We start from the raw sequence: 27,843 nt of genomic DNA, 5'->3' as shown, positions 1-27,843 counted from the left end.
CAGCGGGTAGAAATCAAAATACTAACCAACGTTCTAACGGAAATTTTGACAATTTTGACTTAGGAAGCATTACTGCCCCCAAAATGGAATTTTTACAGAATTCATTAATTGACATGATTTCTGATATGCTTAAATCTAACTCCATGTTTGATGCTATTCAAACTGGAGTAAAATTTGCAAATAATATTGTCATGACTTTAAAATTCAGTAATGGATTTTAAAGCATTAAATATTGTAAATTGGAATGCTCGATCTCTTAAAGATAATGAAGACGAGCTTTTTAACTTTTTGAGAGTTCATAACGTGCATATTGCCGTTATAACTGAAACGTTCCTTAAACCTGCCCATAAGGTTAAGAAGGACGCAAATTACTTGATTTATAGAAATGATCGTCTTGATGGACCCTGTGGTGGCGTTGCCATCATTATTCATAGACGAATCAAACATAAAATTCTTTCTTCATTTGAAACCAAAGTTTTTGAAACTTTGGGAGTTTCTGTTGAAACAAAATTTGGACAACTTACGTTTATAGCTGCCTATTTGCCATTCCAATGCGTAGGCCAGCAAAAGAATTTTCTCAAGGGTGACCTCCAGAAACTTACCCGTCATAGGTCTAAATTCTTCATTATTGGTGATTTTAATGCAAAACACCGCTCATGGAATAATGTTCAAAGCAATTCCAATGGTAATATTCTGTTTGATGATTGTTCTGCAGGTTATTACACTATTCAATATCCAAACAGCCCAACATGCTTTTCTTCTGCAAGAAATCCCTCCACTATTGATTTGGTCTTAACTGATTCATGTCAACTTTGTAGCCAATTGGTTACCCATGCTGACTTCGGTTCTGATCACCTTCCAGTAACTTTTGAAATATCCCAAGAAATAATTTCTAATCCCAACAGCTCTACTTTCAATTACCATAGAGCTAATTGGGAGCGGTATCGAACATTTATGGAATATAACTTCGATCCAAACATTCCTTTGCAAACCAAAGATGAAATTAATTATGCTCTTGAATCTCTGACTACTTCTATAGTTGAAGCAAGAGCTGCCTCAGTACCAAAATGCGAGGTTAAATTCGATTCAATTATAATAGACGATGATCTTCAGCTCTTGATCCGTCTTAAAAATGTCCGTAGGAGACAATATCAAAGAACACGCGATCCTGCCATGAAAGTTATCTGGCGGGATTTACAAAAACAAATTAAAAAGCGATTCTCTGCCCTGAGGAACAAAACTTTTGAAAATAATATTTCTAAATTAGACCCGAGTTCCAAACCCTTTTGGAAACTCACAAAAATTTTGAAAAAACCTCAAAAGCCTATTCCAGCGCTTAAAGAAGGTGGTAAAATTTTGATCACAAATTTGGAAAAAGCTCAGAAACTTGCTAAGCAATTCGAGAGTTCCCATAATTTCAGTTTGGGTCTTACTAGTCCTATTGAGAATCAGGTTGCTCGGGATTTTCTGAATATTTTCTCTCGGGAAAATATTTTTGATGATTCCTGGGGGACTGATTTGGACGAAGTAAGGTCTATAACTAAAAATTTTCAAAATATGAAAGCTCCAGGTGATGATGGAATTTTCTATATCCTCATCAAAAAACTCCCAGAGAGTACCCTGTCTTTCTTGGTAAAATTATTTAACAGATGTTTCCATTTGGCATACTTTCCTGATAAATGGAAAAATGCAAAAGTTGTTCCAATTTTGAAGCCGGATAAAAATCCAGCTGAAGCTTCTAGCTACCGTCCAATAAGTTTGCTTTCTTCAATAAGTAAACTTTTTGAAAAGATAATTTTGAATAGAATGATGCTTCACATCAATACGAACTCAATTTTTGCAGATGAGCAGTTTGGATTTCGCCATGGGCATTCAACTACTCATCAACTCTTAAGAGTTACCAATTTAATTCGTTCAAACAAATCTGAAGGCCACTCAACTGGAGTTGCTCTTCTAGACATAGAAAAAGCATTCGACAGTGTTTGGCATGAAGGTTTGATTGCTAAATTGAAAAAGTTTAATTTTCCACTTTATATTATGAAATTAGTTCAAAATTATTTAACTGACAGAACTCTTCAAGTAAATTATCAAAATTCCAAATCTAATCGACTACCTGTTAGGGCAGGTGTTCCTCAGGGTAGCATTCTTGGGCCTATATTGTATAACATTTTCACTTCGGACCTCCCTGATTTGCCTCAGGGTTGCCACAAATCTTTGTTCGCTGATGACACAGGCATTTCCGCTAAAGGAAGAAGTCTTCGTGTTATTTGCAGCAGACTGCAGAAAAGTTTAGATATTTTCTCTTCTTATTTACAAAAATGGAAGATTTCTCCCAACGCTTCCAAAACTCAACTTATAATATTTCCACATAAGCCTAGAGCTTCGTTTTTGAAACCTAGTAGTAGTCACAATGTCACTATGAACGGAGTTCCAATTTCCTGGTCAAACCAAGTGAAATATCTTGGATTAATACTTGACCAAAAATTAACTTTTAAAGATCACATTGAGGGCATTCAAACCAAATGTAACAAATATATTAAATGTTTGTATCCTCTTATAAACAGAAAATCCAAACTTTGCCTGACGAATAAACTTCTAATATTTAAACAAGTTTTTAGACCGGCCATGCTTTACGCTGTGCCAATATGGTCTAGTTGCTGCACTACCAGGAAAAAAGCACTTCAAAGGATTCAGAACAAAATTCTGAAAATGATTTTGAAGTTGCCTCCCTGGTACAGTACAACCGAAGTACATAGAATTTCGAATGTTGAGACTTTAGCACAAATGTCCAACAAAATAATTAATAATTTAAGGCAAAAATCGTTGCAATCCTCAATTGCAACGATTAATTCCCTTTATACTTAGATAAGATTTAGTTTTAGTTTTTAGTTTTAAGATATCAATTGTTATACTGACATGCAGGTTAAAAAACCTGTTTAAAATACTGAATTGCCAAGACATGAACAATGTAAAAACACTTAGATATATATCATATCAATTAAGGCTGGTACGTTACTGCAGTAACTGGAGCACCTAGGTTAAAATGAAATGTAATTTATTTTGAATTTGGAACAAATAAAGAGTTAAAAAAAAAAAAAAAATGTGACACAGAATGTATGAAATTACACTTTTTGTTACCAGATGAATCTTTGCCATTGACGACAAATGAATGAGTGTATGACGAAGGTTTTTTTAAGGATCAAGTCTGTCAGTGACTATGTGACGACCAATTTTGTCAATATCGCGCGAAAGTCTGTCAATGACAATGACAAATCCGAGCACTGCCAAAAGCACTCTATGCTAAGGGAAGTCGAGAAAATCCAGTAAGATTTTCTTGACCGCGCTGTAAATCGAAACCACCGTCATCGGTTTGGTGAAACAGCCATAAATGAATAATAAGGATGATCGAAGGAACCCGAAAATTAAGTTTTCTGAATACCCGTACCCGGGGGTACGGGTTGAGTATTTAGTAAACAAAATCGTTCCTGATCATGAAAACATATACTTAATTTTAAGGTTTCTGTTTTTGTCAAAGCACATGGTATGTGGTATTTGTTGAAGAAATTCGCTAAAAGCTTGTTTTGATGGTCAAAACCAATAATTTCTTAATTTGTTTTTAAACTTTATTATAGAGATTTTCAGCTCATTGCCTAGTTCATCTCGTACTTTCTTAATTGCATAATATTCAAGTAATACCCGTACCCCCACGTTTGTTGTTATCCGTATCCGATCCCAACCCGAAAATTTATTTATTTGCATACCCGTACACAACCGAACCTGTTGAGGGACGGGTCAGGTTTCGGATAAAAATGTCCGTACCTGACCATCTTTTCTAAATAGGCTTTTTTATCCGGATCTTAGGATGTAGTTCCGTTAATATTCCGAAATGTTTCGATGGTGTTTTCGGTAACCAACTCAAAATGGAGTTATCTGCAGCAAGTCACACATACAGTAATATAATATTTTGATTTAAATTCAACTTTGAAATGTGACATTTTGACAGTGATACGCCGAAGCACGCCACCGCCGATCAAAGTCAACGGCGTCACGCCGCCACACCGCCGTCTCCTAGGCAAAAACGGTCTTTCTTCAAATCCTTATCGTTTTTGAATCCCTGTTTTCCGGAGCATGCCCTTTATAATCGCCCAGAGTTTTTCTAATTGGTGAAGTTCTGACGAGTTTGGTGGATTTGCCTCCTTCGGCACAAAAACAACATTGTTAGTTTCGTACCATTCCATCACCGGTTTCGCATAATGACACGATGCCAGATCCGGCCAAAACAGAGTGTCACCTTCGTGGGACCGGAGGAAGCACAGCAGGTGCTTCTGGAAGTATTCTTATTTATATATGTGGCCGTTTATGGTGCCGGCCGTCATGCTTGGCATACACAGTTTTGGTCACGAACTGCTCATTTGCTAATAACTTTGCACACAGTTGACAAAACATAGTTCTGCTTGAAGCAGTATATATAATAAAGTTTAAGCTTGTAATAGGTACGTAAGAAAAAGTAGATTTCAATTCAAGTAATAAACTGTATTTGTTTTTGCGTTGCAAAGTCAAGTCAGAAATGCTCGCTGCACATCTCGGACCTAAAGTGTAAAAATTCATTGGTGTTGATTCAAATGTTAAAATTTACCTACTGCATATCTATATTAAGCTATGATCCTAATCTATCAATTACTTTAAAGAAAATCAATTTTCAATAATTTGAGTGAAAAGTTATTAACAAATGAGCAGTTGGTGTGTACAACTGTGCATGCCAAGCATGCCGGCCGTTATGTGCTGAATTTGAAGCACCCACAGATTGCGTGCCACACTAAGTACTTCTTGGCAAATTTGTCGGCCTTCTTCTTCCGGAACTTCTCCAGAACATCCAGGCGGGACTTGCAAGCGAAAATCTCTAGGCCGGGGTCTGCTTGGCGTCCGCTTTAATGTACGTCTCTTCTTCCATCACGATGTATTTCGGCTGCACCAACCACTCGCGGTACAGCTTCGTTATGCGGGATTTGGCCACCGTATTCTGTTAATCGGTTCGGTTAGACACCTTCCTTACCTTGCAGACATGAAGTCTGGCCCGCTTCATTGTCTGCTGGATGAACCAGGCTGAAAAATTGACCTTCTTGGCCACATCCCGAATCGAAAGGTTCGGATTGCACTTGAAGTAGTCGCTCGCCTTCCTTGCGTCGGTCGACTTCGCTTTTCTTTCGCTGCCAGCTAGCCGCTTGGTCGTCTGCGTCTGCTTGAATGATTTTACCACTCGGGACACGGTTGAATTGTCGATTCCAAACTGCTTCGCGATCTACCTGTGGGCAGGCTTGCCAAAAGCTCCATCAAGAGTCATCAATAAGCTGAGCTCCAGCACATTTTGATGATGATATATTTTGATCTCACGGAGCTATGTGAAATTCTTCTATTATAAATCTCGCCTTGTTGTGCGCCCACCTTTGCGAGAGAGCCTGCCTTCGCATTGCCTGGGATTGAGCAATGTGAGGGGACCCATACAAAGGTAATCATATATGATCTTTCAACCAGCAAACTCATCTACTCCCTTAACTTTGAAAGGAAATAAGATGAGTGCCTACCTTGTTTCATCGACCGAATAGCCTCAATCGAACTGAGACTATCCGAGAAGATGAAGTAATCGTCTGTGGGCATGTCGGAAATCATCCCCAATGTGAAATTGATTGCTGCTAGCTCAGCAACATAAACGGAACAAGGTTCCTGAATGTGGATCCATCAATGCGTGATCCATCAGTGAAAAATGTTCTATTCCAATTGACTTGTTGGTAATTGTTGGCCCGGTGTGATCTCGGGCTGATTTACGCACGGCTTTGAGGTAAAACTCAATGGGTCCTGATTCTAAGGTTTCAAAGGATTTTAGGCAGCTTTGTTTTTCCACCCGTATTCTTTTTTTTTCCTTTATTATAGAGATTTTTAGCCATAGGCTAGTTCATCTCTTACCACCCGTATTCGACTGTTCATCAACTTGGTGAACTTGTTGACTCAAATGTTGGTGTGGAAAAGAACTAGTGCTATTCTTCGGACCGGTAGCAGACCATATATGTCCCTTTTCCCAAAATGTCCCTTTTCTTCTTGATCCATTAGTCCCATTCCAAATTTCCCTTCTCCTTCATGATCCGGATGGTGGGTGTTGTTTTCTGTATGCTAAATGTAGGTGTATAACAGTTGGTGTGTTTCTGTATTTAATTCAACCGTCCATACAGAAGTTTATTCAGTTCCCTAATTCCTAGCTGTTTTATGTATATGAATGCGCCATTAGTGCTTTACTATTCATTCACCATTCAATAGGCAACAATATGAATAATAGTATCATTAATTCTAAACAAACATTAGATCAATCATTACTGATTAAACACGTTCATGGTTCTCAGGCTTGAGCGCACCGAACAGCAGTATACTAGTGGATTGCTGTCTCGTTCGGTTGAGTGCTCGCTCTTTATAGCACTGCCATCGCTCGACTAGAGCTTTTTTCCATAAGGCAAAGTACCCAAACGGTAACGAAGGTTCATGTGATTTTGTGGAGCAATTCCCTAATATGATATCCCATGAAAGTTATGTGAAATTGTAATGAATATTTTCCATTGGATATGTGAAACAATATTTTAAAGTATGTTTCTAAAATGTTAAATTTTTCGTCGATTTTTGTCATATTTTAAAAGATATATGAGGCTCGGAAAATTTTACTCAGTCTACCAGTAAACTACGGTTTCTAGAGTTTGAGTTATTTTAACTTAAATTTGAGTTGTTCTTATATGCCAAGTAGTGTGAAAATCCGTTAATTACTTAGTACTGGTCCTTTTGGACACCAGCAGCGGGGGAACGAGCACATCTTAGAGTGAGATTCAACTTCCACCACCTTTTTTTTTACAATGCATTTATTTTTCCAGGCTCATTTGCTCTAGCCTATATTCATTGTTTAGATTACAAAATTACTTAAAACTAACGTTAGTAAAGCGTGGGCCGATTACTCGCGGCTATCTCGAGGTTAGCTTCCACCACCTAAATATGAAGAAATCGGCAATCAAAAGAACGAATCTTCGTGCTCAAAAAGTGTTGATGAATCAGGATCAGGGTTGCTGACACGATTAAGATAGGAAGTAATATCGAAATAAAGATCATCGAGAAATGGAGAGTACTGTCCAACGAAGCCAAGTACGACAGAGACGTTGATAGAGATGCGCAAAGAAAATTTCAGTCAAAACAGCAGCACGGTTTTGGAGGGATCTTTAGACAATGCCACATGGTCATCTTTTGACCATGTTTCTTCGAGTGGCTTTATATGACTTTCATATAGTACCCCAATGCTGTTGAGACTTGAGAGAATTTGAACGCTCGACTGGAACTGAATAAAAATGAAGTGCGCGGCAACATTTTGCAAAATTAAGCGAAGACGAGAGATGACAGTCGCTCCATGAAAGTATAACCAACCAGTGTAAACTAAAGATTTGAAATTGACTCACTGCTTGACTAGCCTATTAGTCCCAAGTACATGTATAAGCGTAGCCCATTCTACACGGTAAAAAGTTATCACATCTAATCCAAATGCTCTTGCACTTGACTCAGTCTATTATGCGGCACTACGAATCGAAGTGATTTATCATTGGTTTTCAAGTTATTTGCGTTTTGAAACAAAGTGATTTGTCGTTGAAAAATATGTACTGTGTAGCACCTTTAAATTAAAATGATTATCATTTGAATCGGCACTACTGTTTTCAATGGATGAAAATTGATTAGTTTTAGTTTTGGAAGCAAATGTCAAAACATTACTCGCGAAGATGGCAAGTCAACAACAAATGAAGTCTAGCGAGAGAAGCGATAATTCTCCATCTCCACCCAAAATAATTTGCGTTCAAGAGCGTGAGTAATACAAAATTGCTGCTGTAGTCAATCATAATGTATTATTTAGATAATTTCGATTACAAAACAGTGTCAAACTTATCAAATGTATTGCTCAATGTCTCGTCTGCTTCTACTAAAAGCCTTGTGATGTTGTTCAATGTCACTTGAAAACATGTAATCTGCGTAGTAATATGATATGGTCATATTCTGAATAACATATAACAAGGCTTCGATATGATCTCGTCCAAGGGATTTGCACATCGAATTGCAATGTTTGGCAAGTAGTGCAAATTCAACGGAAAATCACTAGACATGAACATGATGTTTTTTTTCATGTATATGAATCGAAATTCTAGTACTGTAATCAAAATTCTAGTATTACACTATCGAAACGTGTAATCAAAATTCTAGTACTACACTATTTTTGTTTTGATTCGCTATGAAGTTTTGACAGATAAAATGGTCAAAATGGGTCGTGGATTTTCCTATGTTTCGAGGGGTGCATCGATTAGCTTGGGAACGAAGATAGTAACAGAGCTGAGCCAAAAAGTTGAGGACGTTTTTTCGGAACATTCTGGTCTTATAGTTACCTCTATGGGGTGGATGTTCCCGAATGAAAATATGGAATAGGATGGAAACACACTGTCCGATTCATTCACTTTTTCAGTGACACTGACTATAGACAGTCAAGTTATAGACCGGCCAATGTGAGTTGAACTTTCGGATACAACATGTCAGCATATTGACAGGTCTATAATTATGACCGTCTATAACAGTAACAGCTCGTTCGTATGGTGGATTTGAAAACGCGCGAATTTCTAATGCGTGTTGCAAAATGCATCGCACGTGTAATTTGATTAAAAATGTAAAAACAGTGTAACCAAATAAATTTTAAATAATTTTTTCCCTTGATTACAAAAGTCTGTAAATATCAGTGAAAAAACTGAAAAGTCTGTAAATGTCTGTAACGAAAAAAATAAGAGTCTGTAAATTCACAGACATGTCTGTAAATCTAGCATCTCTGCTACTGACACTACATTTGATCAATACTCTTAATAATAGCTCCCAGAAACGGTTCTGCAGGGGTTTTACTTCCGCTAGAACGTCTAGGTTCATATTGTGTGTTGAATACATACAACCAAGGGCAATACGTAAACAACGATATTGAATACGTTCCAATTTGATTAGGTGACTTTTTCTTGCCGAGGGGAAGCAAAAACAGCCATACTCAAGAACTGAAAGAATAGTCGTTTTATATAGTTTAATAAGGTTTTCCGGGTGAGCATCCCACCATGTCCCGGAAATTAATCATTTTGTTTGACCATTTTCTACAGAGATGGCACTGTCCCGTTGGTAGGAAGTGATAAAAATCCCCATATAGAAATTGAGAGAAGTGGGAATAATTCGCTTTCGGTGCATATTCAGGTGAAAAAAAGTGAACGACAACCTAAAGAAATTAATTTGGAACTTTGTCGTTCAGTTTTTTCCCGGAATTTATTGTTAAACAAGCTACAATTAATTAAAAATGATTTTTTCCCATACAATTTTACCTGCTTTACTACCAGTCCCCAGAGAGCCAAAAAAAAATTTGAAGTCCCTCCTTTTTTACATATTCTGCGCAAAAGATACTTTATGCCCCGCCCCATACAAAAAATTCGTCGGGAAATTCTGTGAGGGGTGAGCTATTTTGTGTGCAGAATGTGTAAAAAAGGAGGGACTTCGAATAATAATCTAAATGCATATATAGAGGTACCAGACATGTTTTGCACTGCAGTGTCCACTGTGAACAATTATAGGAAAACAGATTGTGTCTAGTTTCCGATAGATGTCACCGCAAACAACAGCTGTGACATCTGATGGAACATGAATGCAGAAGCTTGACAAAATGATCAATTGATCGTAGAAAGTTGATCCTTGGCTGACACTTTTGTATTTGAACTTAGTGTGGGTACCCCAAGTGCATTTTGAATCACACCAGACTCCAAGGTATTTGAAGGTTAAGAATTGGGTAATGTCTCTGCCCAAAAGATTAAGACGCAGTTGGGCTGGAAACCGCTTCCTTGTAAACACTACCAATTCATTTTTTTCGGTGAAATCTCGATCCCCAAAATTCTGGCCCAGAAGGACAGATTATCTAAGTAATTTTGCAATGATCTTTGCAAGATTTCCGCACATGGACCTCTCGGGAAACCACGGCATCGTCTGCAAGCTGTCTAAGCGTGCATCGATCTAAGCAGATATTGATATCTTTAACGTAGAAATTATAAAGTAAAGTACTTAAACATGAACTTTGGGGTAAGTCCATGTAGCTAATTCTAGAAGTTGTCAGTTGACCGAGTTTGAAGGTCATTTTTTTTTCTGACAGCAAATTATACAAGAAATTATTTAAAATACCGGGTAATCCACTACTGTGCAGATTGTCTGACAGTTTGTCGATGGAAACTGAATCAAATGCGCCCTCAATATCCAAAAAGACTGAAGCCAATTGCTCCTTGTGTGTAAAGGCCAGTGGAATATCAGATGAAAGCAACGCTAGACAATCGTTTGTTTCTGTACTCTTTCGGATACCTACTTCCACAGATGATAGTTATGTTTTGTTATGCAAAATTCAATCTTTCCAAAAATTTACGTAAAGTTCCACTGGATTGAGATCCGGAGCAGAGGTGCTAAATGTACATTTGTATTGCAGAGGTGTCACCACAACAGCTGTACCGACTCTTTCCACCCCAAGCATAAGATTTGCCACCTCTGCAGGAATTTTCTGGATTGGCCTTCTTCTATTTATATTGGATCATCGCTGGATGCGACGACAAAATAAAATTGACCACATGCGAGCAAAGCTTTCACGCACTGTGCACCCGGAGAATCGGTTGATCTCGAGAAAGCTTTTAAGAAGAACAAATTTGAAGCTACCTACATGCTTCTGGCTGGTTATTGAGTTGGAACAAACTTTCCAAGCTGAGCACGACATTCGTGTAGTGTGTAGAGGGTGTAGAGTTTTCAAGTCTTAGATTTTTGTTTGTGTGTGTGTTTAAGGTGTTTGTATTGAAGAAACTTTTCAACTAAAAGAACCTTTGCAGAAATCACGATATGAAATTTGCTCCATCGTAAGAGTGGAGCCCTGTTGAATATAACTGCCAGCGAAGCAAAATACAAATTAGGATTCTTCGTTTGCCTGAAAGGAGTGGGAAGTGGAACAGGTACAGGAAAGCGACAAAAGTGGAATCGCGCAAAATTGGACCCAATAAAATGTGGGAATAAAAGTCGGAAAGTCAGTCTCCGTGTGTCGTACATGGCTGGCTGCTGGGCGTTTGTGTTTGTGTGTTTGTGTGGCACATTTTACTGACATTAGTACTGGTTAGTTTTGCTTGAGTTCTTGATTATTTTTTTTATAGTTTTGTTAGCAAGAAGGAGTAAATATATCTTTATACTGTTACATTTTTTGTTGGAGTAAAGAATATAAGTAAAAGAAGAAAAAAATAACAAGAGAACCTTAGAGAAAAATAAGTTTACTTGAAGTTGCAATCTGGCGAAAGCTTCCAGTCCAGTTTCTTTTTCCTTGGATTTTGTTTTGTAGTTTGGTTTAGTTTTGCAGAAGGTAGAATGGTTATAGTTTTGTAGTTGGAACGACAACGACGACGATTCGACGACGTCCGGTGAAATACCCATCGTGCGGAAGCGGTTCGGGTGTGATTGGAAAGTAAATTGGAACAAACATTAATCCTAAAATGGTCAGTGTGCTCGGAGTGGAAACGAAAATTGATGGATTTAATCAAAAAACGGAACGGAAAGGAATCGAAATGCGAAAGTTGTTCGATTGGCGAAAACCAAGGCACGATATGTCGGTTGCGATTTTGAACAATGCAGCGAATTATTGGAGTTGAATTAAAAATAGATCGAACTTGTTTAGTGGTAAGATGAATGTCGACTACAAACGGGTAATGATGCAATATGTTTTGCATTGCAAAGAATCAGTTCTGAAATTAATATCCACATCAATGTTATGTGATTTTTTTTCTGAATGCCATATTAAGGATAGAGAGTTGTACGTGGTATACAGTGATACCACGTCACAACTCTCTAACCTGAAAATTGCATGAGATATCATTACAAATCTTTGTAGATGAATTTATCTACGACCGCCGATAAATCCGTCTTCAAAAATTTTAATCTTTAAGTTATGCATGTGTACAAATACCTTGAACTATGCAGGAACGAAAGAACCATGACTAGTGTATTCAATTAAACTTCGAGAAGAATATTTGATCGCTATGATTACCAGAAAGCTATTATCAGTCACTTAAGGTAGTCCAACTAAAGTAATAAGTACAGGTGAAGGGGCATGAAGGTAACCACTGAGAAAGCCATGATCGCGCGGTGATTCTGAAAGGTTGTGATCATGAAATGGGGTGGCCTTTTTACAATTAATGTATTGTTATGCATATTTCAAGTGTCAATCAATTCTTTCGTTCATTCAAATAACGTATCTTGCACACATACAACGATTAAATGTTCAACAGAACATCTCTAAAGACATACGTTTTTCAGGACTCATTTTTCAAAAAGAGTTTAACAGTGTTAGTATCGATGCAAACAACTGATCATCGTTATGTTGAAAACTCAAAAAATAAGAAAAGAAAATTTACCAATGAAGGCAGTGTGCGCATTCAAACAGAGTTAGTTAATTTAGTCATTAGTGAGTGGATGTGTATTGTTGTTTGTTTCGTTATCCATCTAGAAGAAGAGAGTATGTGAGTATGTGAGGGGTGGTAGCACAAGAGGCATTAATATAGGGAGACAAGTCTAGAAGTATTTAGATTGTGATAGGTGGTGCGTTTTGGGCCTGTTGTTTGCTTTCCCGATGTGAAAAATGTTTGTTTAGTTTTCATGAAGGCAGGAAATTGATGAAGTCAACTGAAGAACATTCGCCACTGAATAAACGGTTTGCTTGTCCTCCGTATTATTTTTGTAACTTGGAAAATGTTGTATGAGAGTGGAAAGGAAACAAGTAAACGACAACCGGTGAAAGCAAATGTTTTTTTTGTTCTTCAGTGTCACGTTTTATAAAAGAAACACAAGGAAATAGAAAAACGACAACATGAAGGAAATGGTGGTAATTATAGACCGCTTGTCCTACCTGGTGCGAGTGCTGTCCGTTGCAGGGACCGTTGGCACAGACGCCCGTCCCAGGAACTTTAAGCTGTTCCTGTTTGTAGTCCGGCTGATATGGAAGCAACATTCGGATCTTACCCCATCGATTAAAAAATAAAGCTATAGCACCAGCCCACACTATTAACACTAACACTACGATACCGATCTCGACGCCACGTATCTGAAATGAAAAATGAAACATAGATGAGGAATTAAGGAAACGTTTTAGCATATTTCCACAGATGACGTTAAAATTACAAATTGATAGCCAGATATTTTTCAGTTCCACTAGAGAGTCAAATGTTGGCTTGAGGGAATCTAACTGCTTCAATTATAAAATCGTTTCAGAATCATTTATGAATTGCAATGTCATGGCGATAAATGGAATAATTGTTTTGGCGTTTTCAGGACAGTGCAATTTAATGTTACACGCAAACCAGACATGTAGGAGAAATGGATGTAATGTTGGCCTAAATGCCCCTAATTTGGGCCTATATATAGATTCGGCCATCGACTAAATTTTCAATAGCGACCAAAAATATCCATTATTTAGTACCGTCGCAATGATTTAGCGATAGGCCCAATCTTAGATCCTTAGGCCAACGAACGCAAACCCAAATAATAGAACTATGCCACAAATGGTTTGGCTGATACCTCGAACACGTCGTTTAGCAAAATATTACACTCTTAGAAATAACTAATTTTTCACGTGATGGAATCCATCCTTGACCTAGAAGATGAGACGTAAACAAACATGTCATGTAATATTTAGTGCTCCGAGACTAAAAAGTTCGTTGATCGACGAAAAGTACGCCTGATTGAGCTATATTTGACGTCTGTTATGACTCAAATTTATATCAAAGTTGACGCTCGTATGTGTCACTCTCAGAGCACCTAACTTTACATGATTTTGACGTAGGACTACGTCTGTGATTTCTATATGGGGGTACACTTTGTGAAAACCAATAATGGAGCATGTAACGAAATTATGAAAAAAAATCGAACGTTTATAACTCAGGTGCTCCTGGACTAATTTCAACAATATTATCACCAATCGATCAGAAATTTGTCCACTATTGAAAATTGAACGAATGTGCAACTGTTGCTATGATATTTAAAAGAGTCACCGATTGCCTGCGAAAAGCGATTTCCCTAACACAGATTTCAATGTTGAATTCCATCCGATCTCACCAAACGGTGTTTATTCAATCACCATGTGGTGAGTGGTGGTGTTCTCTAGTACACAACGAAAAGCTCCCCGCAAGCAGCTAGCTATAAAGGCTGCTTTCAATCACTGATCGTATTAAGTTACAATCACCGTATGTGGTGGTGTCCGGTCGGCGGCATCATTAGCAGCAGCAGCAGTGCTTTCGGCGCGTGGCGTTGAATATTGTTCTCCAGTACACAACGAGCTGCAGCCCACATGAGCATCCACAGAAGGAGGGAGAAGCCGCACCGCTATTGATCGGAATCAGTAGCTCTTCGTGAGTCACTGTGGGCCACGTCAAGCGCGTCATACTAAAGAGTATAAACAGAGAGCACCCCGCTCAAATTCCGATTCCTACACAAAACATAAGCTCCTGCTGCAATTAACAAAATAAGATTTATTATAAAAGACCACGTAGTCCTACGTCACCATTGCGCACAACCCCATAGGGCTGTGCCTTGTTGTTTTTTCTAAGCGTTTATAAGTGGACCTTTTAGTGATTGTTTTTCTTTTTATTTCGTGTTCTGTCTACGCTTTCGAATAAACCAGAAAGGATTTTATAAATTAATTAAATAACGTTGTAGAACGATGTATGATTCTGTCCAATTCCCATCTAACAGAAAAAGCATACGAAATTGAGTATGATAGGAAATGCGCGCTTCTTATTCGTTTTTCACCTATCTATTTTCCGAAGCACGAAGAGGAGAGCAGTGGACAAAGCACAGATCTGAAAATCACAACGACCGTGCTTCGAGTCCAGTCGGCAACCTTTTTTTCTATTTTTTATCATGATTAATTTCACTCACTAAAGGTGAATTCCGTCTTGAGCGATATTTCACGCGCGGGGCAAAATTTGCGAAGGTACGAGAAGGAGAGAAGTAATAGTTGTCTCTTTCATTTCAACGCAAAATTTGCTCCGCTCCGCTAATACACGCTCAGATCTGAATACACCTTAATACACTCCAAGTTTTTTCATTCTCCATTAATATCCTGCGATCCCTCATTATTGTTTGCAAATCTTACGTCCCTTGCTTGGGTATAGCACTATTTTGGGAATTTCATGCCATTTTGGAGATGTCTATGTCATTGTGGCATTTTTAAGTAAGTTTGAAATGTTTTAATTTAGACTTTAGTAGGCTGGCAATGACTGTGGCAAGCATCAGAAGATTTGGCGCTGCGTGGTTTGATTGTTTCTCCCGGACCAAAAATTTGTGGCATCGCGAGTGAAAATTTTAATTTCTGTTTATTTACGCGGTGTTGAGCACGGCGCTGATCTATTGTTAGGGTTTTGCGATGTGCATTGCTTTTGTGCACGGAGTGTCTTGAAAAAGAAAAGTGAAGAAAAGTGATATTTGGTTGTCGTGTGGTTGGAGTGGAGAGAAAAATACGCGTGGGAGCATCGGGAATGCGCTCCCGGGTGAAGTGATTTGGTGAGTACGTTCCAGTTGAAGATGGTTGACAAGTGTATTTGTGGTGATGCAAATTATGGTTTAGATGACGCATACTAAATACGCACAGGGCATCGTCTGCTGACCATTGCCGCGGGTATATCGTGGGAGTCCCAGGTACCCGGTTCAAGCTTTAGTTGGCGGCGGTGGCTCTTCTTGACCTTCTATCCCCTGAGTAGTTAGTGTGAATAAGGGCGTCTATGTGATGTTGTGCTGTACCTGTTGTGGACATCTAGTGCATCCTGTTCCCTTAACTTGTTGAGGACACCCTGTCTTGCCTCAAAAGTTACCCTTTTTGAAGTACTAGTCTTCACAACATAAAGGGCACCATTACGGAGCATGAGATTTGATCAAATTATTCGCAGTTCTACTTGTCCAACGCCCCCGGCTGGGTGAGGGATAGAGGATGACACACACACACACACACACACATATTAGGCTGGCAATGACTGGGATAATGCGGTACTTCGCGTACTTGAAGGTTATAAAATAGACCCGTCACGCAAGTGAAAGTGGTCCTTAGCCTCTTGCCCAGTAACTCCTATCGCTTCCTTCCCGCGGTGCAGGCTGGAGTACGAGTAACCTTAGGGAAGATCGGGTAACCAACCCCGGTGGGAACTTTGGTCGTATGATGATAGGGAAGGGGGAGATGCATCCTTTTCGGAGGATGTGGCTTACAAAACCCGAGCGTCTGTTCTCCATGTTAGGAGCGGCTCAAACAGCGTCTGACTGGCATCCAGCGGCTAAATACGAAATGCTTCTCCCCGAAAGCTATACCCAAAATGGCAGTCCCATCACGGCGGATAGGAGACCTTAGGCCAACCACCTACTGTCTCCGAAACCTTCAAATTGTTACAGAAACCCATATTGAAAGATTACGAACTGATTTTATGGCAACGACTTTTAGCGCTAAACAACGGACAAGAATTGGAACATGGAATGTGCTGACGCTAGCCCAACACGGCTAACTGGCACAACTCGACAGTGAGGCCCGCCGTATGAAGCTAGAAATCCTGGGACTTAGTGAAGTCCGCTGGCCGAACTTTGGCGTACACAAGCTGACTTCGGGACAGGTACTTTTATATTCTGGTATGCGAGGTGATAACGCTACGCGACATCGTGGAGTTGGTTTTCTGCTTAGCGCCCAAGCACAGGTTGTGCTTATCAAGTGGGAACTATCAATGAGAGAATAATCGTTGCCAGATTCAGAACACGGGTCCGAAACCTTACCATAATCCAATGTTATGCGCCAACCGATACTGCTGAATTGCAGGACAAAGAGAACTTTTACAGTCAACTGAATGCTGTCGTGGATAAGACTCCAAAAGGTGATATCAAGATCTACAAAGGCGACTTCAATGAGAAGATCGGCTCCGACAACTCAGACTATGAGCGCATTATGGGATGCCATGGTCTCGGAGATATAAGCAAGAACGGCGAGCTGCTTGCAGAGTATTGTGGCAACAACGACATGGTGATCGGGGGTTCGCTCATCCCCCATCGCCCAGTGTATAAAGTTACATGGGTCTCCCGTGTTGGATATACAGAGAACCAAGTCGACCACATCTGCATCAGCCGAAAATGTAGACGGAGACTTCTTGATGTTCGGAATAAACGCAGCGCTGACATCGCGTCTGACCGCCTACGCAGTGCGTGGGTTCAACGGCGGGGGCGGCGATTCAACACACGCCGACTGGAAGACCCAGCAGTGAAGAGATCGTTCGTCGAAGAACTCGAAGCTCGAGCAGCTAATATACCGGAAGGTGGCAGCGTAGAAGAACAGTGGACGAACATCAAGAATGCCTTTATTGAAACAAGTGAGAACAACCTGGGTGAGCTGCGTACTAAGAGGAAGGAGTGGATCACCGCTGAAACCTGGAGGAAGATTGAGGAACGGAGAGCCAAGAACGAGGCCTGTCAGCGGCATTCGGCTCTAGAGAGGGAAGTTAAGCACTCCTGTATACGGAACAAGCGAGCGTGGGTGGACTTCCTGGCTGATGAAGGGGAGAAAGCCGCAGCAACTGGCGATATCCGCCTCTTCTATGATGTTTCACGACGCCTGAGCGTGGCAAGGATGAACCCAAGGATATCTGTGAAAGACGCAACTGAACAGTTGCTCATCGACCCCACTGACCAGTTAAAACGTTGGTTTGAACACTTTGAACAACTTCTCGAAAGTTCAACGGTCAACCAACCATCAACATCTCGGCAAGATCCGCCAAGAGTGAGGCGCGTTATTCGCGTCAACACTGAAGCAGCCATCCGAAGTATGGAGTCCAACAAAGCCCCGGGGGTTAATCGCATATCAGCAGAGATGCTCAAAGCTGACCCCATGTTGTCCTCACAAATGTTGCATCAACTATTCGTCACAACAGACTGGATGCAGGGCGTCTCGGTAAAAGAGTCCAAGAAGGGGGATCCAACTGTATTGTATATATTTTTTCGCCACGAGCTGTCTTCGGGCGCGGACGCATTTGCATTTTGGTCCGCAAGTAATTTGTATATATATATATATTTTTTTTTTACACTTCGACAACGACGCGTGTGGGTCTCGCTGGCCATTTGTACCTTATAGTATCGCGTCGAATATTTAAAACATAAGCAGTTATGCCGTGCGGTGTAATATCATGCAGCATCAACGACGACCGCTTTCTATGGAAGTGCGAATTTTGCAACAAAAAATACCATGCTGCCTGTGTCGGAGTACAGCGACAACGGGAGCATTTCATCACGGCATTCATGGTGCCTATGTGTGCTGACTGCCAGCACATTTTACGGAAGGAAGCCGACGTGAGGAAGCTGCTTCATCAACAGGAGCAACTTGTGGAAGCAATCCACTCTCAAACGGACGCGAACCACCGCATTGCTGCTGACCTAAAAAAATTCTGCTTAGTATCAGAATTATTCGACAGCATTGAGCACCTGCTAAATGACGTAAAAGAAACGTTGGCAGTAATAAATAAAAACAATAATAACATGTGCAGCGCGGTCGGCCAGCATATGAAAACGTGTGATTCACAAGCGCACGCGACAATAACCGGCATCAACGAATCAAATTCGTTGATGTCACAAAAAATTACAAAATTACTTGACGAACGGCTATCAAGCTTATCTAATGACATGGCACTTTCAATAAAAGGGGCCGAATCATCACCTCATCATCATCATCCAGAGCCGAAACTTCTGGAAATTCTTGAGGAAGTGAAATTTGTATCTGGGGCTGTTTCTAGTCTTCAGATAAATGCTGCAGAACCTCATCAGAAGACCTTGGAGGAAGAGTTAGCTGAAAGTCCTCCAGTACACAAAAATACAATATCTCCAAAAACTGACCATTCATCTCCTGGATGGCGGTTTTTAGGCAACAAATGGCACTGGAAGCAGGACTGGTCTAAATTTGACGCAAAACAACGGACTCGCAGGTTGCAGGAAAAAGCTGCTGAAAAATCCAAACGCAGCAGAAAACGACGAAAACAACAACAAATCCACACCAGCAGTACCAAAAACATCATCCAAGGAAATGAATACAGCCGCGCCAAGGGATCGGACAAGCAACTACTGGCCACAGCGAAAGTACAATTTGCTGGTCCGCCATTGACCACCGACCACCCAATTGCAGCCCTCTCGGTCCCAAAATTCATCAACTTCAGGAAGGGTGAAACCATCAACCAATACCGGACAGAAAAGCAGGTACAACACAACAACAAGACTGAAACGCCGTCATCATTGCAATCAAATACAAATACATCAAATCAAACATCTGGATGGTCAATCGACCCTATGCGCCCACCCATCGTAAGCTTGACGCAGCAATCAGCTGATGGGGACGGGCGTTTCCTGAAAGCACGACTACGGGACACAAAAATAATGTACATCGTTCGCCTTTATTTGGCATATATGCATGACAAGGAGCCATCGTTTTGCCATGAAGGAATGACCACTACTAGCATCAAAATTAATTTGGCATCCGAAGGACTACCGACTTCAGCGGAGGAACTTAGGAAAATCTTTTTCGAGGTGCATGAAGAACATGGTGTACCAAAACAGGCGGCATCTGACGATTTGGAATCCTATCGGCGTCATCTTAACAACCAGAGGATCCAACACCTGCAGCGTATAAGGGAAAGCGCCGACAAATTTCACAACCCGAATTTTCGGAAGCAATGACTCCTTTCGACGAGAAAGAGGTAAATAATAATACCAATGAAAATATTTTATCAACCGACGTACTTCCAAAGATCTCTTCACATAAACAGAATGCGACTGAAATTTTGATTTACTGTCAAAATTTCAATCGCATGAAAAGCCCAGCTAAAATGAAGGAAATCTATCAAAATTTATTATGCTCATCCTTCTCGGTCATTCTGGCAACTGAAACAAGCTGGGACGAAAGCGTGAAAAGTGAAGAAATCTTTGGAAATGCTTTTAATGTATTCAGAGACGACAGAAATTTTCATGCAACTCAGAAGAAGTCAGGCGGTGGAGTCCTTATAGCTCTTTCGGCCAATTTTAACTCAGAAATTATCTTTACACCAAAATTTACAGAATTTGAGCATATTTGGGTGAAATCACACATAGCCGGTGAAACGCACGTGTTCGCCTCAGTGTATTTTCCACCAGACCATGCTCATAAAAGCACTTATGAAGCCTTCTTCCAAAGTGCTGAACAAATTCTATCTGAGCTTCCTCCTGAGGTTAAAGTTCACATCTATGGAGACTTTAATCAACGCCATGCTGACTTCATTCTGGACTCTGAAAATGAATGTATCTTACTCCCAGTCGTTGGGGATAATGAAACATTGCAGTTCATTTTTGACAAAACTGCTAATTTAGGACTGAACCAAATTAACCACATCAAAAATCAACAAAATTGCTATTTGGACTTTTTACTAACGAATATTTATGAAGATTTCTGTGTGACCGAATCATTAAACCCATTGTGGAAAAACGAAGCGTTTCACACAGCAATTGAATATTCTTTATTTGTACACGAATACCAAAGACCCAACGACTGCGAATACGAGGAAGTCTTTGAATACAAATTAGCAGACTACGAAAAAATCAAACATAAATTAAACAGCGTCAATTGGCAAATAATTCTAAGGAATGAAGGAAATGTCGAAACTGCTGTAGACATCTTCTACCAAATTTTATCAGGAATAATTTTGGAAGAAATACCTTTGAAGAAAAAAAGACGCTACAGAAGCACAAAAAATCCAGTCTGGTATAACAGACAAATAAAAAACTTAAAAAATCGAAAACAGAAAGCACATAAACATTACAAAAAACACAATAATAGTGAAAATTTGGCTATCTATTTGGACTTATGCGATCAACTAGATTTAGCCATCAGTAATGCATTTGAAGAATTTAATTCAAAAACTGAACTTGAAATAAAGTCCTGCCCAAAGAACTTCTTTAATTACGTAAAAACCAAATTAAAATCTGACAATTTTCCATCAATAATGCATCTTGACGAACGTGTCGGGGATAGCTCGGAAAAAAATTGTAAGCTTTTTGCAATTTTTTTTCAAGAAATCTATACGACATTTTCCGATGAAGATCGCGACCGCGATTATTTTGCATTTCATCCAGAATTTTCAAGGGACATTGGCGTCAATCAACTTCAAGTGCAGGATATTTTGCAGGCTTTAAAGAATTTAGACGCCTCAAAAGGTCCTGGACCTGACGGAATTCCTCCAGTATTTTTAAAAAGTCTAGCAATGGAACTCACTGCTCCATTGTTTTGGCTTTTTAATATGTCACTGGAATCCGGAACCTTCCCAAAAATATGGAAAAGCTCATTTTTAGTACCTATTTTTAAATCTGGCCGAAAATCTGACGTACGTAATTATCGTGGAATAGCCATTATCTCTTGCATTCCAAAGCTTTTCGAGGCAATTGTAAATGAAAAATTATTTCTTCAAACCAAAAATAGAATTACTGACATGCAACACGGCTTCTTTAAAGGACGTTCGACCTCGACAAATTTACTTGAATTTATAGACTATTCATTAAATGCAATGGATAATGGAAACCACGTAGAAGCTCTCTATACAGACTTTAGCAAGGCATTTGACCGAATTGACATACCAATGCTTCTTTTCAAATTGAAAAAAATTGGAATTGAGCCAGGACTCCTGAAATGGCTTGAATCATATTTAACTAACCGCCAACAAATAATTAAATTCAACGGAAAGAAATCGACCCCAATTCAAGTCACCTCAGGAGTCCCGCAAGGCTCTCATCTGGGACCTCTTCTTTTTATTCTGTACGTAAACGACATTTCCTTCATTCTCAAAAAAATAAAATTGCTAATCTATGCCGACGACATGAAGCTCTTTTTGGAAATAAAAAATGATGAAGACATCAATATATTCCAGAGTGAAATACACATATTCTACACATGGTGTAAAAAAAGCCTATTAGAACTGAATGTAAAAAAATGCAACTTAATATCATTTAGCAGAAAAAGAACACCATCAAACATTTCAATTGCATTAGGAAATCAGAATGTAGAAAAATGTGAAAGAGTCAGGGATTTAGGGATTATCTTAGACTCCAAACTAACTTTCATAGACCATTACAATACAATTATTCACAGGGCAAATAACATGCTAGGCTTTATCAAGCGCTTTTGCTATAACTTTCAGGACCCATACACAATTAAAACACTATATATTGCCTATGTGAGGTCAATACTGGAATATTGCAGCATTGTATGGTCTCCATTTTCAATCACGCACGAAGAAAGATTAGAATCAGTACAAAAGCAATTTCTATTATATGCCCTTCGTAAATTAGGTTGGACATCATTTCCTCTTCCATCATATGAAGCACGCTGCATGCTTATAAACATACAAACATTAAAAGAGCGTCGTGAATATGCAATGGTTTCGTTTGTAAACGATATCGTTTCGCAGCGCATTAACTCAGCAGAACTTTTATCAAAATTAAATTTTTATGTACCAACTCGACAACTCAGAAATCGAAATTTATTTGCCGTAACCCATCATCGCACAAATTATGCAAAATTTGGGCCATTAAATCGCATGATGGCGTCTTACAATCAATACTGCGAAACCATTGACTTTTCAATGTCTCGGCATAAACTAAAACAATATTTTAACTCCATACGGAATCATAACTCGTAGGAAGTAAAAATATAATAGCTGACAATATATTTTTTAATATTCTTAAGAAAAACAAATTTGTATATGTATTTGTACTAGTCTACATCGGTTGATGAAATAAATAAATAAATAAATAAATAAATTAAGAAGTATGCGACAACTGGCGAGGCATCATGTAACTGTGTATTGTTCTCAAAGTTCTGTGTAAAGTTATCCTCAATCGGATACAGGAGAATATCGACGCAACTCTCCGACGACAGCAGGCAGGATTCCGTGTTGGAGTTTCCTGTGTGGATCATATTGTCACGCTCCGCATCATCTTGGAGCAGGTCAATGAGTTCCAAGAGTCCCTGTACTTGGTATTCATTGACTACGAAAAAGCTTTCGACCGACTAAACCACGAAAAATTGTGGGCGCTCTGAGACGCAAGGGAGTCCCTGATAAGATCGCCAACCACATCGAAGCGCAGTACGAGACTTTCTTATGCAGAGTGTGCTACTGTTTCTCATCGTAATCGACGAGATCATGGTTGGAGCCGTTGACCGTGTACCGAGCCGTGGGTTGCTGTTGCAGCCTATTGCCATGGAGCATCTCAACGACTTCGATTTGGCTGATGATGTTGCGTTATTAGCACAATGGCGCTCTGACATGCAGAGTAAGCTCGACGACCTTGTGGAACGCCCCTCTGAAGCAGATCTAACCTTCAACGTCAACAAGACCAAATCGTTGGATGTCAACACGGAAAACCGTTCCAATTTCCCGGTCGCTGGGCAGGCAGTGGAGAAAGTCGAAAGCTTCCAATATCTTGGCAGCCTGATAGCGTTTGACGCCGGCACCAAAAGCGAAATAGGTGCACGGATTAAGAAGGCGAGGGCTGCTTTTGCTAGTTTGCGAAATGTATGGAGAGCGAGTCAGATCAGTCGACGCACCAAAATCCAAATTTTTAACTCGAACGTGAAGTCTGTGCTGTTATACGCCAGTGAAACATGGTGTGTATCAGCGAAGAACACTCAGAAGCTGCAGGTGTTTATCAACCGATGCCTGCGGTACATAATTCGTGCCTAGTGGCTCCACAATTGGATCTCAAATTCCGAGCTTCATCGTTTGTGTCATCAGATGCCGATAGGGACAGACATTCGTGAACGGAAGTGGAGGTGGGTCGACCACACACTACGACGGAGTGGAAACATCGCAGCAGAGGCAGACCCAGAGGCTCGTGGCGGCGGAGCCTAAACAGTGAAATTAAGAACGTTGACTTGGGCACAGGTCAAGGCCAAAGCTAGTAATCGCCCAGGATGGAAATCTTTCACAAAGGCCCTTTGCAAGCTTGGAGGTGCGCAGGATCGTTAAGTAAGTTTATAAGGCCATTTTAAGCATATTTAGGTTAACGGCGCCGGTGGTGTTCAGGCTTGGGTTCAATCGCAGTCGGCGCCGCCGGGATGTTCTAGAAGTAAAGCAGTTGGTCCCCGGTTCATGAGTTGATGGATCGATAGATAGGGTCCAGGTGTGGGAGCTGCCTTCCTGGCGTCGGTAGCATTGGTGCTCAGCACGGAAAACAAGATCGACGGAAAACAAATCAAGGAAAAAAAAAAGGAAATTTAGGGCCATTGTGTCGTTTCAAGATTCTTGAGAGTTGTCATTTTCAAGAAAGGCTTTATGAATTCCTCACGGCAATCTTGAAAACCATAATAATCATGCAAATTTTGACCGGAAAGGTATGGGTCTTTAAATGCTTCCAGTTTTGAAACAAAATTTGATTTTATTTTTAGTTGATTTTACGAGTGAGAAAAACTTAAGGGCTACTCAAAAGATTAATAAATAATCATATTTTCTTTTTTCAAATATTGGCAGCATATGGTAAATATAGGTAGTTTTTTACTTTTTTTTTCACCCATGTTATTGTTTACATTAACTCAAGAGATAAGGTTGTGTTGTATGTTAGCTCCAGGCCTGATGCGTGATAATTTAATATAATTAGTTTACATACATTTTGCTCTCGAGTGCGTTATGAGTTTTTCGGTTGTGTTTTTGTAGAACGGTGATTGAATTCTATGAGCTCCAACCTCCGGCTGCCAGGTTTATTTTGAAAAAAGCTTCATCCAAATGGACGAAATGAAGACATCACGATACTTTTCAAATCTGTGGCTGGATGGGGATCTGTTTTCATATTTATAAAATTGAGCCTTTACAGGAGTTCAGAGAAGTTAAAGGAACTTAATTTGGTTCAAGGGGAATTCGTAAGTTCAGGGCACGTTGTACAACTTCAGGGAACTTTGTAGATCTTCAGGAAACTACGTAGAAGTTCAAGAAGTGTAGCAAATTTTGTAGAAATTTGACTTACTTTGTAGAGGCTCAGCGAATTTCGAAGCATTTTAGTAAACTTTGCAGCAAGTTTTGAAGAAGTTCAGCGAAATCTGTAGAAGTTTAGTGAACTTTGTAGAGCTTAATTGAACTTTTTAGAAAGTAATCGAAATTCTTTGAAGTTCAGAGATTGTTCTTTAACCTTAACGTAAAAATTCAGAAAACAGCGAACTTCGTAGACGTAGGTAATTTTTACAAGTTTGGGTATCTTCGTGTAAGTGAAGGGAACATTGTTTAATTTCATGTTATGGTGGTTCCATCCTATCAGCCACATTGTTACAACATAAATATTATGGTATGCGCTCGATGTAATAGGTAGGTATTGAATATATATGTGTCTGGATTAACGGACCGCCTGTTATTCGGTGCAATACGGTACACACAGTTGTGTTCTTCAGAATATTGCTGATTGCATCTGCAACTAAACAGTCTCAACAATTAAAAAAAGTGTAATAAAAGTACACGTTTCCGTCAAATCGTTTTGGTGTTTTGCTTGCATCATAATGAATAAGTGCACCGAAGACACCAAGACGATTAGACGGGATCTTTTAATAAGTGCAAAAGCTTATTAGTTTAGTTTGGTGTGAAGTGTGTAAGACTTCAGGAAATGTTCATCATTTTCTGACTAAGAAAAAATTGCATTGTTGACATGCCTGACTTTTAACAACGGAAAATCAAAATCCTGAACTGATTGAATTTCATGATTTTGGAGCTTGTAGCATTTTGTGAGACGTAGAACATTCGATATGCTGCATTCTATAAAATTTCAAGATCTTGACCATAGTTTTTTTTCCCCCTGAATCTTTACTTCGTCAGTATCTCTGGCTAGATATTGAACTTTGCAAGAGGTTTTCAAGCTCGCATAATTGTAAGCCCACCTTTCCCCATCTTTCCACAGCGGCCACTACAAGCGCTTAAATATCTTTGAAACTATAGCAGACGAAAACCAATTTGTTGCCTAGTAGCTTACCGTTGGAAGTTCTCGAGCGGTTGAATTAACTGAGATGTTGCCGAACTCATCGCTGAAGATTCCGAAACTGTTCAGCGATGGTGCAGTGTCGGCATGTGGCGATATTGGTGGCCCACTGTTTCCAGTTGGCACACCAGAGTCCTGCTGGAACGACGTCCTGGGTGGCTCTGCGAGAAGATGAAAGAACAGTGATGGTTAAACTTTTGATTGCAGCCTTATATTGTAGTGCTTCAACCTACCCAGCGTCCTGAATACGATGGCTCTGCTGCGGTACTTTTTGCCGTTCCAGACCGCCGCTACCGTCAGCTGGTACTGGGTATCGGGTGATAGTCCTCCGAGTGTGACCGCCTCCCGGTTTCCGGCCACCACTACGACAACCCTGTAACTTAAAGTTAATCAATTATCTTGCTTTGCAATAACTACAACGGCACACGGCTAGGGAGTATGCGCCTACGTATGTCATATGCATATTCTCTGAGGTGGGGCGGGATGGCAGCGGTAAACATCAGTAACAAGCAGTCGTATTAGCTTTGAGATGCATTTTTTTATTTAATTAACTCAAAATCGAAACACGGTAAATGGGAACAATGTATTGTTTTATGGCAAGTCGGATTACATATTGATGTTTAGTGTACACTGCACTAATGTATGGTGGATTTAAAAAAATGATGAATATTTACACATGCGCTCTAATGTTTCTAAAAGTCAGTTTTAGCTGGAACATGCATCTGAAAATTACATGCGAATCTAAAATGTTTTAAAACACCATGATTTTTATCGAAAACACAACTGCTATCGAGCATCGCTACTACGTTGTTCCAAAGATAAAATCAGCTTGACGAAATTGGCCGTTCAGAAATAATAGAAATACGCAATGAATTTTAATGCATTCGAGAGATAATAATAGAATTCCAATAACGCCACACAATCGGCATGGTAGTCGAAAGAAATGAAAATCAATAATACAGAGCTATACCGGGAACGTAAAACAGGCCGACCTGAGCTTCGGTATTACTTATGGATGTGGATCCTTTATTCGGTTCCCTCCATTTCTCCACCATCATTCATCCTCAATTTGAGAAATTCATTAAGCTATACGACCTGGAGGTATAGGCTATTTCCGTTCCATTGATGACGCTGATGGCAACTATGACGATGACGATTACATGTCCATTGTTGTTTTGACTGCAGTTCGTTTTTTTTTTCTATTGGGGGAATTATCCTTATTAAGTTATTATGCCCATCAGGCTGATTAATGATTTGGCTGGGTTTGATCTAGCTTTATCTATTGATAAGACATGGCATTTGACTGTTTCGAGCTGACGAATGGGAACATTAGTAATGTAGTGACGTAATGATTGTACACGCGGTAAATTGGTTGCCGGTTAAAGCTTTCAGGAAAATAATGCTTTCTCGTAAGCCAAAGCGTTCCTCAAGGTGGTAATACTCCACAATCAGACGCTATTTTCAGTTTGATAAAGGCAGCTTTGGAAACGTAATATTAAAACAATGAAATGTTCCTTAACCCATGAAAAAACTCCTTCACTTCCTCTGAGCAAAGTCGGTTAACAAAATGAAAGCAAATCGATATTAAAGTGTGCAGTTCCTATCATAATGAAAACTCATTTTGATTTCAAATGTTGCGACATAAGTCTGATATCATATTGTGCTTTCATTATGCAGTCAAGACGTTTTAAATGAAAGCAACTTAACTTG

General features: G+C 39.6%; 1 protein-coding gene across 1 annotated transcript in view; it reads right to left on the bottom strand.

Annotated features, from left to right (window-relative positions):
- LOC135706815 (uncharacterized) overlaps positions 1-27,843 on the bottom strand; it is a 277,123-nt gene that overhangs the window by 166,025 nt on the left and 83,255 nt on the right. The window contains 3 exon segments of the mRNA XM_065228484.1: positions 12,998-13,192; positions 26,128-26,294; positions 26,367-26,506. Of these exon segments, the coding sequence (XP_065084556.1) occupies positions 12,998-13,192; positions 26,128-26,294; positions 26,367-26,506 (502 nt within the window).

The sequence above is a fragment of the Ochlerotatus camptorhynchus genome, unplaced genomic scaffold (assembly GCF_037179485.1).
Source record: "Ochlerotatus camptorhynchus isolate MF236.1 unplaced genomic scaffold, CSIRO-AGI_Acam_v1.1 ptg000291l, whole genome shotgun sequence".
NCBI classification, from domain to species: Eukaryota; Metazoa; Arthropoda; class Insecta; order Diptera; family Culicidae; genus Ochlerotatus; species Ochlerotatus camptorhynchus.
Note: the sequence above shows the minus strand (reverse complement) of the source record. Positions and strands in the feature narration are given on the sequence as shown.